We start from the raw sequence: 14,584 nt of genomic DNA, 5'->3' as shown, positions 1-14,584 counted from the left end.
CGTGCTGGAAATCCTCCCTGGCCCAACAAGAAGGAGTCTTTTTCAATGACACCCGCTCCCAGCTCCTCTGCAGGCACAGAGCAGCAGGGTCAGTCTAATCCATGTACACACTCACGGGATCAGTCTCCTGTGTGAGGATGTACACCACCTGCCTTGGTCTGCTGAGCACAATAGAGCTATCTGAGCCTCATTCCTCTCCCCTCATTTGCTTTGTTAATTAAGTGACCTACTAAGAATCCCCATATCTTTTCCTGCCTGTCAGGATGAGATGAGAAAGAGAAGGTGGTTGCTAGGATCATTCTTGGTGTGCCCCAGATACTCGCTCTTTTGGGTCAGCAGGTGCCCTGTTCTGAAGGGCGGTGGGCAAGGAGCTATTCCCACTCCTGCCCTGACAGGGGAGGCAGCTGAGCAGAGCCTCCAGGGCCCGCCCAAAACATCCATGCTGCAAGAAGGACAAAGGTGGTGCTGACAGATTCTCCCAGGCAGCTCTCAGATCCTGCGGTGGCATTTTAGCTTTTATTTTATTATTTAAACCTTCAAAATCTGCAGCCACAGGGTGAAGAAACAGGCAGGTGCTTCCTCCTGTTCCTAGGGACTATTTCTTCTAACACATCTGCTGCTGGAATTTAGCAGCATGTTCGCTGTGCATTGTTGCACTCAACTATAGGAATCCAAGGGTCAACTTAAAAAAAAAAAAGAAAACATTCATACCTTTCTCTTTCCTTGTTCCCTGCGGCTTCTGTTTCCACTGGATCTCTCCAGCTGTGAACTTCATCTTTTACCTGTTCCATCCGCTGCCTCCATCCAGTCTGTACTGCTGTCTGCTATACTTCTTTCCTGCACAACTCTCGTTTGACCTTTTTTTTTTTTTCCCCAAATCATATTTTTTTACCCTAAAATCATTTAATTTTTGGTATACTTCATAGTCATTTATCACTGGTTTTCCCAGCCTCACTTCTTTTGGGATGTTTCTTAAGTGGTTGCATTACAGAAGGTGCTAGAGCACACTCTAGGTGGGGGTTCTCACTTTCAAAACAGGTGCCCTGTTTTGCCTTCTGGAAACACTGTTCTCATAGCACTGAATGCTCTTGGTGTTGATCCCAGGACTGCACCTGAGCTCATTATGTGACACCCCCCAAAAAACACTGGTGAAATACTGGCTCCTTCAGTACCTCACTTTGACTTCACACAGGCTGTTTCACCTGCTGATCATGACGAAGGCTTTCAATTTCAGATGAAGTCCTGCCTGTACAGGAACCACAGCAAATACAAGACAACAGTCAGCCTTGGAATACATTGGTGCAAGTCCAGTGGAGTGCTCCACAGCTGCACGTGCCTTCACCACATCTGAATTTGCCAGTGTTTTGCTGCGCTAGGCATTGGTTTAATTTCTACTGCCTCTGTTCCCTTTCTTCCAAGGATACCTTGACAAGAGGTCTTGATTTACTCATACAATCCTCACATTTCTTCCTTTACCACATATGAATTTGGGGCATTGCCTGCTGCCACCAAAGCACCGCACAGCCCGTGCCCAAGCTGATGTCTTCTCACAGCAGATGCTCACCGCTGCTCCTGCTCAGACCCCTGGTGGCACCTAGCCCCTTTTTTCTGCTGGGGAAGCCACCTGTTGCTGCAAAGCGCTCTTACAAAAAAAGCGGATAAATAATTAAGAGAAATAATCTAGACACTTATTCTCAGAAAGAGCGGTCACGCATTGGAACAGGTTGCCCAAGGAGGTGGTGGTGTCACCATCCCTTGGGGTTTTTAAGGAGAGGTTGGACGTGGCGCTTAGGGACACAGTTTACTGGGTGATACTGGTGATAGGGCAATGGTTGGACCAGATGATCTTAGAGGTCTTTTACAACATTTATGATTCTGTGATTCTATGAGAAAAAAGCCCAGCAGCTCCTTTCACTGTGGGATGGGGAAACGGGCTAAAGGGGGCCGGGGGGCGCCCAAGATGGCAGTAGAAGTCGGGGAGGGGGGGCTCAAAATGGTGGGAGGGGCCAGACGGCCGGCCAAGATGGCGGCCGGCCCCCCCGGCCGGCTCCCATCAGTGGGATCGGGGCGACCGGGCAGGCCCCTGAGCGGAGCCTTGGGGCGGAGGCCGGGTGGCGCCGCCTCCCGGGCGGGCCGAGAGGCAGCGGGAGGCGGTGGCGGCGGCTGAGGGCGATGGGGCTCCCCGGCGGGACGCCGCCGGCCCGGCTCTTCCTCGCCCTCTGCGTCTGGAGGCTGGCGCTGCGCCGGGGCGCCGGAGGTACCGGGGGCGGGCGGGTGGGCGAGCGCTGGGGCGGCTCGCCGTTCCCTCCGTCGGAGTCGTGGGGAGGGCTCCAGAGGGTCCTATGGGTTGATTTATTTATTTATTTATTTATTAAAAAGTCACTTTTTGGTAAAAGTAAGGAGCGCCCCAGTCGTGGTGGGGCTGTGGAGCTGGGGGATTTAGGGGTTTTTAGCCCATTTTAGAGCCAGCCTTGTATGGAGAGCAGTGACAACGGGGCCAGGGCTCAGCTCGCCTTGGCCCCGGCAGAATGTGTGGTCGAGGCTTCTGGTGCAGCAGAAATACGATTTATCTTTATTAGTTTTTGCCAAATCACCTGTTAGCCCCTTCGCTTTCAAATTCCCACCCACCTTCAGATGCCTGAGCAGGGATCACCGCGCTGCCAGCTCTCTGGGTGTAGGCTGTGTGCCTGATCGCTGCCCTTTGCCTTGGAAAAGGCTGTGTCTGCTGTAGGGTTCAGGTCCCCTGTGGCAGGGGATGTGGCTGGTAGGGCTTGAAGCCTGGGAGAGGTAAAAGGAGGCCACCAAGAGTTCAGTTATCTCTGTGGCTACCGATGTTAGAGTCCCATCGGTGCATTCTTTGGCTCTTCTTCTGTTACTGTTCCTTTCCCTGGGCAGTGTAGGGACGAGGTTGCTTGGGCAGTAAGAGCCAGAGGTTCAGGAAAATCCTGGGTGAGCACCAGCATTGCCACGACCATGAATCTGGGCTCTCATTGCTACCGATTCGGTGTCACCGATGCTCTGACGCAGCTCCTGTCCGGTTCCTTCAGGTCACTTTGTTGGTTGCCCCGTTCCCCAGGCAAATGTAAGCTGGCATTGCTTTCCCATTGAAACTTCTAAGCTGTGTTTCTCTTCGTGATCATGTCTGCACTGAACGTTTCTAGTTGCCAAATGCATCTTGGAGATCCTTTGCAGAGGTGACGAGAGGCCCCGTAACGTGTGCTTCGTAGGTTTCTGGAGCCAAGGGCAGGCTGCCAACCTCAGGGCTGCCAGAACAAAAATTGGGCAGGCAAATCAAGGGAAGGGAGATGGGTAAACAGAAGGATGGCAGGCAGGGAGGAGTGGCTTTGGTGTGGTAATGAAGCACCTCAGCAGGTTCCCCAAATGGCTTTTTTATTCATAACAGCATAGAAGAGCTCTGTTGACGAAGACCTTTGGCCTGGTGTTGCTGAAAACCATATATTCATTTGTCCAGGTCTTTGTTGTAAAGCTTGCTATGGAAGGGGATTTTGCAGGTTCCCTAGATCCCTAACACCATCCCTTCTGTTTTCTAGGAACAGAAGAAGTGGTCTTTGGGAAGGTTGGAGGAAGCATCCTCCTTTTATGCCGAAATGTGTCCAGAGAAGCAACAGAGGTGGTCTGGTTCCAAGGGGATCCGCACTCTTTCCCCCCACTCTTCTCCTCGCGGGTCGCCTTCCCCCCAGATGTCCGTTTCTCCCTGGTTGACAACAGCTCGCTGCGCATCACAGAGCTGCGTCTGCAGGACGAAGGCAACTACACCTGCAAGGAAGTGCTAAACAAGACAGACCATGAGCACAGAGTCCAGCTCCTGGTAGCCGGTAAGTCTGTCCTGTGCCTGTGGATTTCCCCCAGCCTGGGGCTCAGGTTCCCAGATTCGTAGCAAACCTGGCACCGGTGGAAAACTAATGTGGAAAGGGGGAAGGTGGCTTTATCATATAAAATCTGTGAGCGGGCTGATATTACTCAGTTAAACATTTACTCACAAGCAGCGAACGTTAACATGCCAGCTGTGAAGTCCTCGTTATGCCTCTTCAGTTTCTTCTTCCTTGGTAGTTTTTGGACAGATCTTTCACGTCCTATAGCTGTGGCCCTTTGCCTCAGAATCGGGGTGACTTCTGCCCAATAAACATGTTGCTTTTTTGAAATACGCGTTTGAAATAGATGCACAGTGCCAACCTTGCTGCCATCCTTTTGATGTGAGGATGGAGGGGCCTTCAGCTGAAGTTTCCTGTTTTAGATCATTTAGTGCATTCTTCTGACTTTGACAGAAATATCGCATTCTTCAAATGTGTGGCCAAGTGTGAAGGGATGTGCCTGTTGTTATGAGCACGGGCTGTTCTTTCAGCTTTTTTTCCCTGTCATGTCTTTTGGTGCTTTCTCCCATTTTCCATTCGTATTCATTCCCTTAGAAATCTTCGTAGGCCCCTCAGTGACCTGCTGTCCTTTATGCCACCCTAGCCCATATTCCAGGGTTTAGAGGAGGGAAAGGCTGCTGCCACTTTTCCTGTTGCGGTGACACTCTGTGCTTTACTGGCCCTTTCCTTGCTTGTCTTTTTGTCAACATTTACAGTGTGGTGCTTGTTTTCTGTTTGCATTCAGGGTGTTTCTCCTTTGCCAGCCTTTGGTGAAGGGTGTGTGTTGTAAAAGTTGTCCCTGTTTTGTACAGATTAAATCTCTGAATGTTAGCACAGGTAAAAATTCCCTTCCTGGGGCAAGGAACCTGCGGATGGGGTTGGAGGGTCACAGAGGACTGGAGCAAAGGAATCCAGAAACCCCAGGCTGCTACAGAGAATGTGTAGGCATGGGGCTCAGGAAGGGGGAGCCCTAAATCTTAAGGTGGCTTCCTTATGATACTACTTTTTTTTTCTGAACCTCTGTGGGCATGCCAAGTGTCAATACCACTCTCTGAAATTCTCTTGTTAATGCAGAACTTGTCAGTTAACTTCCAAAGGTTACACAGGGGGTATGTGCCACTGGGGTGTCCTTAAATAGGTGGCAGAGAGACTTCTGGTGATGCTTTAGGTCAGCAGAAGCAGCATCAGCAAAGGCCAGAAGTTGAAGTTTATCAACTTAACATTAGAAGCACGTGCCTTTTATTTTTCGCACTTGGTGTTGTTGGCCCTTGAAGCAACTTGGCCTGGGCTGGAGTGAACCTCCCCATCCCAGGCAGCACCACCCAGGATCTGTGGGCTTTGTGTGGAAGTTCCCAGTTGATAGTCTTCAACTCATCCCATGCTGGATGTACCAAAAAGTTTTCTTTGTGTTTGAAACCGTATTTAAAATAAAATACGCAACGAGTAGAGGAAGCAATGTGACAGAGGTGCAGCCATGGCCTTGGGCTGCTGTTCTGTGTTTGTGTTGGTATAGGAAGCACATGGTGTGAAGGAAACATGTAATTGCACACCTCCAAGGGATTTCCTGGTCTGTTTGTGTGCAATTTGATATAGGTCTCTCTTGGCTCTTCTGTGAGCGTGGAGCCCGTTTTTGCTGGTGTTTTATGATGTTTTAGTAGTCTGGGGGAGTGGGAGGTTGTTAGTTTTGGGGTAAATTGTTTGTTTTACGTTTTGAGGAACAGATCTGCTGTTAGCATTTAGGCAGAAGAGTAGGGTTGTGCTGGGAGAGCCTGGGAGTTAGGATACAAAGCCGACAGCATTAGGAGGCAGGTGCCAGGAGCTGGCACAAGAAGTGCAGTGCCCTGCCTGGGTCTGCCCCTCGATGTGGGGCAGTTCCCCATGACTCAGGCTAACAGGTTGCTCTTGTCAGCCACAGCCAGGGTTCAGGAGCAGTTGAGACCACCCCAGGGCTGGAACAGAGGAAGTGACAGAGAAATTTCTTGCCACAGCTGGGTGGTTTCAAAGATCATAAAAAAATGCATGTATATAGTTCCAGGAAAGCCGAGCCCCAAGAAGGTATGTTGTTGGAGCTCACGTGGGTTTTGTGCTATGATTTTTTTCCCCTTACTCTAAATTATGTCATCTCTCTGGTTACTTGAATAAATGCTCTGCAAAATACATGTCAGACATCCCTCTGACATCTCTTGTTTGGGGCTTTGCTTGGCAGCGTCTGGTCTCTCAGTGGGGTCCTGTTCAGCTCTGGGAGTAGGCAAGCCAGCCACAGGGGCAATTCTGCCAGGATCAGAGTCCAGAATCCCTCCCTATGGCTGTTGAACAGGCACGTGCGTATATATGGGCGTGTGTACGTTCCAGTTTCTGCACTAAAATCATGCTCTTGGCCAGCATCAGGAGTGTAAAGAAGCCAGCTGACGGGAGAGCGGCAGGAACTCGGGCTGCTCGAAGGGACTGCCCTGGGGGTTCTGTTGGTTCCTGCCCCATCCCGCCATCATTAGCTGTGTCTGCATCTAGATACCGAACGTGCTCCTGGCTGTTACCCAGCGAGTGGTGCTGGCACGAGGCCACGGTGACTTACCTTGCCTCCCTTCTTTGCTGGAGTTTGTCCCCACCGCTGCAAGCGGGACGTGGGTGATGCAAAGCGCGGCGCAGGGTGCGAGAGCCAGTCTGGGCCCTCTTGGCAGTGACAGCAGTCTCCATTAGACAAAGCTGTGACAATAATTTGTCCCTCCCCTGTGTGTTAGTGGTTGCTGGGCTATCTTTTGCAGAACAGCCTGGTCCCTGGTGGCTCTCGTTCAGAGCTGTGGTCCCCTGGGGCTCAGGGACAGGGTCGGGGAGTCAGACTGGCAGGGAAACCGTGAAAACTTTGAAGGAGAATGACTGGAAAACCAAGCTCTTGCTGGGCTTCCAGCCCCGGGGTGCTAAGAGCCGTGACTTGGATGTGTTTCTAACTGCAACTGCCTGCTGTTCTCATGACAGATCCACCGCATTCCACCCTGAAGTGCTGGGCTGAGACCTCGTCCTCGGGGCTGATGCTGCAGCTGTTCTGCAGCTGGCCCGGGGGGTACCCCTACCCCACGCTGCACTGGAGAGAAGAGGGGCACGATCTGGAGAACTCCAGCTGGGTCATCAGCTCCACAAGATCCTCGGACACCCACGTGGAAACCCTGAACAGCTCCCACCTCGCCCACCGCAAAGTCTTCAAGTGTGTTGGGAGCCACGTAGTCGAGCAGGAGGAGCCTGCCTGCTCTGTGGAGATAAGTGAGTTGACTGGCTCAGCGCAGTAATTATTAATGAGCCTGCTAACGGTGGGGCAGACAGTTACCCCGGTCGTTCTTTGCCCTCCAGAACACAAAGGCAGTGGTCAGGCAAGGCAGGCTTGCTGAGGGATGATAATGAGGCAGCCTGGCAGGGTCTGATGTGTGCAGAGGTGACCGCACAAGGCACAGAAGTCCTGCAGGTGAGATCCAACATGGGAGAGTTGTTGATTTGTGTTTTAGGTACAACTTCAGGGCTGGCAAGTCTCTGAGCACCACGCTTTTCACCTCTGCAAACACTTGTACTTGTGGCCGCAACACAGAAGGTGACCGGAGGTTTTAGTGCCTTGCTCGGCTTGAGATTAAGTTTGTTGGGGCTGGTTTATGGCAAAATGGTTGTGCATGCCCCAGTCCCCCATGAGCCTCTAACAAGGGCTAATGAAAGTGGCTTTGGAAAACCTGAGCTGTGTTTGTCCTCTAAGGGTTGTTGGGGCTGCAGGAGAATTCTGCGCCTCCCAAGGGAAATGCCTGGGCTGCCTTTCTCCTCTCTGCCATCTTCCCACGGGCTGCCCCCTGAGCATTCCCCTCTGTGGATGTAAAGGCAGGTGTCAAAAATAGGATTGAACAATATAAAAGTTGCTCATAGAAAGTCCTTGAAAGGCTGCTCAAGTCCCATGAACAACCTAAATGCTTCTCTTAATGCTTATTAATTTGTCAGATAGCTGATTGCTTGCTGTATTAAACTCCTCCTTCCCCTCCTTGACTTCTTCTTTTTCCCCATTCAGAACTCCCCTCCCTGGAATCGGACCCCCCGCAGACCTGCTTTGTGGGTGACAACGTGACCCTGACGTGCCGGGTGACCGAGGGCGTGCCGGCGGCGAGGCTGAGCTGGCTGCGGGGCATCACACAGCCGGAGATCCAGCCCGGCGGGAGGTACCTCATCGCCCAGGAGGGCAACGTGTCCCGGCTCACCATCCGGAACTGCTCCCAGGGCACCGACGGGGGCTGCTACGTCTGCAAGGCGCAGAATCCCGTGGGGCTGCGGGAGATGTTCGTCTGCCTGACGGTGAAGCGTGAGTGGGGCTGCCTGGGGTCGCTGTGGGAGGCAGGGACGCAGCTTGCTGCAGCTGTAGGAGAGCCCCTGGGGGCTTCGTTTGCCCCTGACAGCCCGGTGACTGTCGATACTCTCACAGCAAGTGAGGTGCAGGACTGGGTTCCTTCATGCTGGGGTGAAAAGGCCCGATTCCCCTCACCTCAGTGTTAATAAAGGCCCGATTCCCCTCACCTCAATGTTAAAGGGCCTCAGAGAGGAGCGCAGCTGCCTCCCTGATCCCTCCGTGTCAGTTTTGGGGTTAGAGGAGCACTCAGGATGCTGCTCGAGCTGCAACAGGGATTGATTTGCATCCACTAAATGCACAGGGACACAAAAATAGGGGCCTTGCGGTGGTGTTTTCCATTCAATGAAGCACACGGGCCTGAGACTCGCACCCTACATGGTGTTGGGACTGAAGTGATGGGAAATCAGAGCTGAGGCAGCGCTGAGACCTCTGTCACTTGCAGCGAGAGCATCCATCCGTGTCCCACTGATGAGGTGGCCGCCCGTGTCTCCTCTCTCTGCAGAGCCAACAAACATCGTTGGAGTCGTGGGCGCAGTGGCGATCCTGTCCCTGATAGGTGTTCTCACCATCTCTGGTCTCATCTTGTACTACAACCCCCTCCTGTGCCTCAGAGGTAGGAGCTCTCCTCCACGCCAGCCAGGGAAGGGGTTCTGTCCCTGACCTGCACGTCCTTCCTGGAGTGCTGGAGCTGGCTGCTGATTTACCCCAGCCCTTCGGCCTCATCCTGCTCCCGATCAAAATCCCCGTCAGCCCTGGAGGAGCTGGGTTGGAAACGCAGGGAGCTGAGCTGTGCAGAGCCATCCCTGCTCTCCCTTTTCCTTCCAAGCTCTCTCACTGTACGTGGGCAAGCTGACTGCTTTTCCCCTCTGGCAGAAAACCTTCACATCTGCACCTCCTCTGACTGCCAGAGAGCATCCTGCAGGCGGGGGCTGCACAGCAAAACCAGCAGCGGGCTGCTTCTAACGTGCTTTTCCCTTCCCTTCTCTCCTGTTTAGGTGCTGCGTTCAGGTGAGTTGATTTTCCTCGTCCCGTCCTGCACAGACTCGCTAGTTTGCCTCCTGACATCCATGGTCTCCCGTAGGGCAGGGGACAGGCGGGCTGACCAGAGCCAAGTTGGGCTTGGGTGGGAGCGGGAGGGCTCAGCCCAGGGGTGAGGCTCGGCGTGGCTCGGGGAGCGGGAGGACGAGGAGAGCACTTGGCCTTGCCTCTGGACACGCAGAGGCAGCTGGTAGCGTGGGGGAAGGCTGTGCAGGAGAGCTTCTCCTTGGTGCTGGTGAGCCCTAAAACGTGGTGAGTAAATAGAAACGGCAACCTCCTGCTTCTCTGCACTGATGTTTGCACTGTGTCCTTCGCTCCCTCGGGATCTCTGAGAGCTGCACGTACCTCTGCGGGGTTCTGGTGTGCTGGGTTTCTCCTCTGCTTCCCGCTCCCGCTGCTCCTGGCCCTGCTCCCTCTCCTTGCCATTGTTGGTTGTGTTCCCACAGCTGTGGTGCTGCGGCATGGGAAGACTCTGGTCTGAGTGCCTCCAGTTCCCCCTCTGTGCAGGAGGGGAGGATAACCCCGCTCGGGAGGGGCTCTGGCAGTGTAGTACATGAATGGTCATGAGATGGTTGGAGGACTTTGGAAGACGAATGGGAAGCAGTGCAGAATGCTGTTGGTGGTGTTGCTGCCAACAGGGTGTGAAACCAGCTGTTCTTCGAACACGGTTAGTGCAGGCTTGGGAGAGTCCTTCAAAAATCGGTCGTTTTGGTGCATTACAGAGTTGTCTGAGCCAGGGGAGAGGCAGCCTGGAGGGACAGGGTCAGGACAAGCTGTCCTCAGCCTCTCAGCCCACCTCTGCTTGCTCTGCTGTCCGCAGGAGCCAGGACTCGGGCGACATCTTAGTGCTGGTGGACTCGGAAGATGACGATGAGGGGAAGGGGGAAGAGGACACGGTGAGCGGCTCCACCAAGTACGAGCTGGTCAACGGGAGCAGCGCCCCGGCTGCCTACTTGAGCTGCCTTGCAGGAGGTGAGCCCTGCTGCCCGCCCCGTGGCCGGGCTTTGGGGCCGGAGCTGCGAAGCTGTGGGTCTTCTGGAAGCAGCTGCTGGGAGGGAGGAACCCCCGTTGTCCGCCTCCTTGGCGCTTGCTGAGGTGCTGCTGCTCTGTAGGTGACGACGGCGAGCAGCACGGCGAGGTCCCTCTGCAGAAAACGAGAGAAGAGACACGAGGCACATAATCTCCGTTCCTTCTCGCGGAAGCACGCAGCTCCAGCTCGAAGCCCTGCCTCAGACATCCCCACCGCTGTGTGGCTGTGCGCGGGCTGTCAGCGCCCTGCAGCTGCTTCTCAGCGCCCTGCTCCCCTCTGCGCTCCCCTTGCCCAGCTCTCTGTCCTCCCCCAGCCTTGTTCCTCCACTTCTCCTCTCTTCTCGTGTTCCTCTCTGTCTCAGGTAACCTTTTAACAAGGTGGCGCAGGCGCAGAGCTCAGGCACTGGGTCCAGCAGCCCACATTCACCTCGGTGCCTGCCACAGACTCGAGTACCTGCACGGGGCTCTGGCTCGGTCCCCGTGAGCGGTGTCAGGGCTGCAGGGGACACAGTGGGGCTGCAGCCAAGGGGCAGGGCCCTGGGATAACAGAAGAAATAAGTGGTGCAGGGGCAGGGCGTGGGTGATGCTGACTTTTGGGGGGGCTTGACTGTTTTTGTTATAAATAATTTTTCCCCAATTTCTTCTGAAATGTTACTGTGTATCTAAGGTGGAAGAGTTGAGCTGGACCTTGTGGTGTGGCCACAAGGGAAAGCACAGAGGGGACAGGCCGGGGTAATGGGGATCAGGGCAGACCTGGAGGGGTCTGTAGGGTGGGTCACTGAGGGGGCCAGGGCGTGTGGGAGGGGATCAAGGCACAGATCAAACCTGATCCCTCTGTGGGTAAGCAGAGGGGCTGAATGGGGGGATGTGAGCACACACGTGGGGCATGGAGGGGATCAGAGTGTGCGCGGAGGGGAACAAGGGGACCTGAAGGAGGTGGGATGGGGGGGAGAGGACCCCTGGGCACATGGGGAGGGGCTGTGCACACCGTGGGCAAGGCAGCAGGGGCTGAGCCCCCGCAGGGACATGAAGAATGGCATGAGATGGAGGAGAGCTGAAGAGGTAAGGAGGGACCAGAGGACTTGGGGGGGCAGCGGTTGGGGTCTGCTTGTGCACAGTGATCTCCAGAGGGGGGCTGAGGTTTGTGGGGAGGGCTGGGGGGGACTGGGGTGCGGGGGGAGGCTCTGGGGAGCATGGAGGGGGCGAGAAGGGGAGCATGGTCAGAGGGCTGTGAGTGGGACCCACCTCCAAACGTACCCCCACGGAGCCCCCAAAATGGCTCTGGGGAGCAGAGCGTGGGGCTGGGGGCCCCGGGAGCACACCTGGGGCTTTGGGGCCAAAAAGAAAGTCTGGGATGGTGCACAGGGAGGAGGAGGGGGGCAGAGCACCCCAAATCGCCCTCCCAATGGGGCTGAGGTTGAGCAGGGCCCCCGTGGCAGGAGGACGGAGGGGGACACGTCCCAGGGACGCGTCCCAGGGACACGGGGGGGTGTCCCCAGGCTGTGCCCCTGCCCTTTGAGGCCACGCTCAGGGCTGCAGCAGGGAAACCCCCGCAGGAGGCAGCGGGCGCCTCCGGCTGCCCCTGGCAACTGCGCTGTGCTGCCTGCTGCCGCCATCTCGGCTGCCCGGCGTCCCGCTCCTCCGCACCCCCGCCCCAAAAATGTCCCCAGGTCTGGAGGAGAGCTTGCGTAGGGTTTTCCAAGAGAAGCTGCAGCTCCGGTAGGTGATGTGCCCCCCCCGGCCGTCCCGTGTCTCCCCGTCACCTGGGATTAGCCGGGGGGGGGGGTTGGGGGCCTGATTTAGGGGCGTGCAGGGGGGCAGGAGAGAGGTTTGGGGGTGTCTCCCAGCAGCTGGGTAGCACCGGGGGGGTGCCAGGGCCCAGGGGGCTGTGGCGTGTCCCCAGCTGGGGCACTGAGGGAGGAGACCCTGCCCTGGGGAGCAGCAGGACCCCGTCTCCGCGTGCACCCCACAGTGTCGGGGCTGGGGGCTGCGAGCAGGGGGAGGCTGAAGCAGGAGGGGAGGTGGGGTCAGGGTGGCCCTGGGTGGTCACTGGGACCCCCCCCTCTGAGCTCCGGCGGGGCTGGGGGGTGGGTCCCTCAGGGCCAGGGGGGTCCCGAGCTGGCCGTGATGGGCTCCGTGCGGCTCTGGGCAGGACGGTGCCGGCGTGGGACTCGGCGTCGCTGCTGCCCTCCTCCACGCGCCTGCTGCTGAAGAGGAGGGAGGTGGCGGAGGTGGAGCGGGCTCTGCAGGCCCAGCGGGAGGTACAGGTGGCCCCCAGCCCCTCCACGCGCCCCCTGCCCAGGGAGAGGGGTGGCCGGTGGGTGCAGATGGGTCGGGGTCCACCAGCAACCCCTCCAAACCGGCACCAAAACCACGGTTTCCTTCGGGACCGCGGTGGGTGCCCCCCTCACCGTGGTCCCTGCCACCCGTGGGTGCCCCGGCACGGGGCGATGCCCTCAGCACCACTGGGTCCCTCAGGAATTTTGGCAGAGGATGGAGGGCTTGGATCAACGCCGGCAGCAGCTGGGCCAGCGGGAAGAGCAGCTCCGTGACGTCGCCCTCAGATTCGACGCCTTCCTCAAGGTGCGGGCGCCGCCGGGCTCAGCGCCCTGCCCCTACGCGGCCACGTCCCCGCTGACTGCGTCCCCGCCGACCGCAGGTTTCCGCAGCGAGGCGGGAGCGGGCGCTGGGCCGGGCAGGCGAGGAGCGGGCACAGGCAGCATGGCGGGGAGCCGAGGCCGACGGCCTGCAGCAGGAGCTGGCGGGGCTGCTGCGGCGCAGGGAGCGGCTGCGACGGCGTCTGCGGGGCCTCCGCGTCTTTGGGGACTACCTGCAGGGCGTGGTGGCCACCACGGGGCAGGTGAGGGTCCCTGTCCCATGTCCCCAGGAGGTTGTGTTCCTCCAGGGCCACCAGCGCCCCTTGCACCCCAAGCTCCACGTTGGAGCATCTGTGGGGGGATCTGGAGGGGTTGGAACACGAAATCACCTCAGGGATGAGGGTGAGCAGCACCCTGGTGGGGTAGGTGCCCTGGCAACCGCTCAGCCCCTTCCCACCACCCAGTTCCAGGACGTCCCGTCCATGCTGGCACATTTCGGGGCGCTGGCGGGGGTGCGGGCAGCCCTGCTGCACCAGCTGGAGGCCGGGAAGCAGAGGCTGGCCCAGGGCCGGGCTCGGCTCCAGCGGTACCACGAGGAGGCCGGCAGCGAGCTCCTGCGCGGGAGGGACGAGGTGCTCCAGCTCCGCGCACGCCTGGAGGCTGCCCGCCATGACGTGCTCCGGGGGGTAAGGGCGGCTGTGGGACCCCTGGGACTCCCTCCTGGGGGCGAGGGGCTGGAGTACAGGCCCCTGATACCATGAGCCCACTCCTATGGAGGGCAGATGCCCCATGGGGTGGTGATGGGGAGGGAGCACAAGGCCAGGAGTGCTGGGAGGTGCAGGGGACATGGGGCCCGGGGCTGTCTGTCTGTCTGCCCCCCAGGAGTCCTGCTGGACCCAGATCCAGAGCACGGCCACCCACAAGACCCTGCTGCTGGCGCAAATCAGGATGGCAGTGCTGAGCCTCTTCCAGCTCGCCACCAAGCACCTGAAAGTCCCCAGGGATGTGGCCCTGGAGGACACAGAGACCCAGCTGGATGTGGTGAGTGCAGCCCCCCCTCCCCTGTGCAGCGGGGCTGGGAGGGACACGGGGACATCCCTCTCCCTTGGCAGCTGTGGCATCAAGGTCCCCATCTCCCCAGGTGCTGCTCTGCATGCAGGACCTGGCTGCCATCTGTGCTGAGCTGTGCCCCAAGGAGCCAGGGCTGGGCCCCCCACGCGTGCCTGCCACCATCACCACTCGCCCACGGCACCACAGGGGTGTCACGGTGCCTCCGAGCCACCAGTAGTCCCAGCCTGGGGACAAATCCCCCTGGGGTAAGGCTACCAAGGCCAGCATGGAGCTGTAGGATACCAGCACCTACTTGGGGATGGAGGTGGCGCCCCAACAAGCCCAGGAACCCCGAGAGGCAATGCAGCTCCAGCGCAGCAGAGCACCAAGTGCCTTGGGACAGAGCCTGCCCCCCTAGTGCCCTCTTGCAGGGGCATGCAGGCAGTGGGACCAGCTGCCTGGGAGGAATGGGGAGCAGCTGCTCGTGTTCAGGCTGTTGGTACTGATAAAGCTGTTTGCCATCAAAATACAACCCAGCTGTGGAGCTGCAGCACCCCCTTCTTTTAGGGCTGCAGCTTGGGGAGGAATTACCCCAGTCACAAGCTGCCCGCAGCAAGCACCAAGAGGAG

At 57.5% G+C, this 14,584-nt stretch overlaps 2 protein-coding genes across 4 annotated transcripts; both read left to right on the top strand.

The window, feature by feature from the left end:
• Window positions 1-2,026: 2,026 nt before the first annotated feature.
• On the top strand, window positions 2,027-10,945 carry VSIG10 (V-set and immunoglobulin domain containing 10). The gene is made up of 8 exons (XM_040577225.1): window positions 2,027-2,257; window positions 3,552-3,836; window positions 6,846-7,127; window positions 7,909-8,196; window positions 8,744-8,854; window positions 9,237-9,249; window positions 10,100-10,251; window positions 10,392-10,945. The coding sequence occupies exons 1-8, from the start codon at window positions 2,173-2,175 to the stop codon at window positions 10,457-10,459; spliced, it is 1,284 nt and encodes a 427-aa protein (XP_040433159.1). The 5' UTR covers window positions 2,027-2,172; the 3' UTR covers window positions 10,460-10,945.
• A 522-nt stretch (window positions 10,946-11,467) lies between these two features.
• Window positions 11,468-14,570, top strand: CFAP73 (cilia and flagella associated protein 73). Of its 3 annotated transcripts, XM_040577228.1 has the most exons (7): window positions 11,468-12,027; window positions 12,461-12,569; window positions 12,787-12,891; window positions 12,968-13,168; window positions 13,370-13,591; window positions 13,788-13,946; window positions 14,047-14,570. In XM_040577228.1, the coding sequence occupies exons 1-7, from the start codon at window positions 11,969-11,971 to the stop codon at window positions 14,191-14,193; spliced, it is 1,002 nt and encodes a 333-aa protein (XP_040433162.1). In that variant the 5' UTR covers window positions 11,468-11,968; the 3' UTR covers window positions 14,194-14,570. The 3 variants fall into 3 exon arrangements, with proteins under 3 accessions (XP_040433162.1, XP_040433160.1, XP_040433161.1); XM_040577226.1 differs by having other exon boundaries at window positions 12,968-13,591; XM_040577227.1 differs by having other exon boundaries at window positions 12,968-13,591; window positions 14,031-14,140.
• The last annotated feature ends 14 nt before the right edge of the window (window positions 14,571-14,584 follow it).

Source organism: Cygnus olor, chromosome 17, assembly GCF_009769625.2.
Source record: "Cygnus olor isolate bCygOlo1 chromosome 17, bCygOlo1.pri.v2, whole genome shotgun sequence".
NCBI classification, from domain to species: Eukaryota; Metazoa; Chordata; class Aves; order Anseriformes; family Anatidae; genus Cygnus; species Cygnus olor.
The sequence above is the reverse complement of the archived record's forward strand: the minus strand, read 5'-3'. Positions and strand labels throughout refer to the sequence as shown.

What these genes read in the sequence shown, in the direction of transcription:
- VSIG10 (XM_040577225.1), top strand. Translation starts at nt 2,173, where the DNA reads ATGGGGCTCCCCGGCGGGACGCCGCCGGCCCGGCTCTTCCTCGCCCTC. An exon ending in GCTGCGCCGGGGCGCCGGAG is followed by an intron (nt 2,258 to 3,551) that starts GTACCGGGGGCG and finishes TCTGTTTTCTAG; the next exon opens with GAACAGAAGAAGTGGTCTTT. An exon ending in TGCCTGCTCTGTGGAGATAA is followed by an intron (nt 7,128 to 7,908) that starts GTGAGTTGACTG and finishes TTCCCCATTCAG; the next exon opens with AACTCCCCTCCCTGGAATCG.
- CFAP73 (XM_040577226.1), top strand. Translation starts at nt 11,969, where the DNA reads ATGTCCCCAGGTCTGGAGGAGAGCTTGCGTAGGGTTTTCCAAGAGAAG. An exon ending in CTCTGCAGGCCCAGCGGGAG is followed by an intron (nt 12,570 to 12,786) that starts GTACAGGTGGCC and finishes TGGGTCCCTCAG; the next exon opens with GAATTTTGGCAGAGGATGGA. An exon ending in GCCATGACGTGCTCCGGGGG is followed by an intron (nt 13,592 to 13,787) that starts GTAAGGGCGGCT and finishes TCTGCCCCCCAG; the next exon opens with GAGTCCTGCTGGACCCAGAT.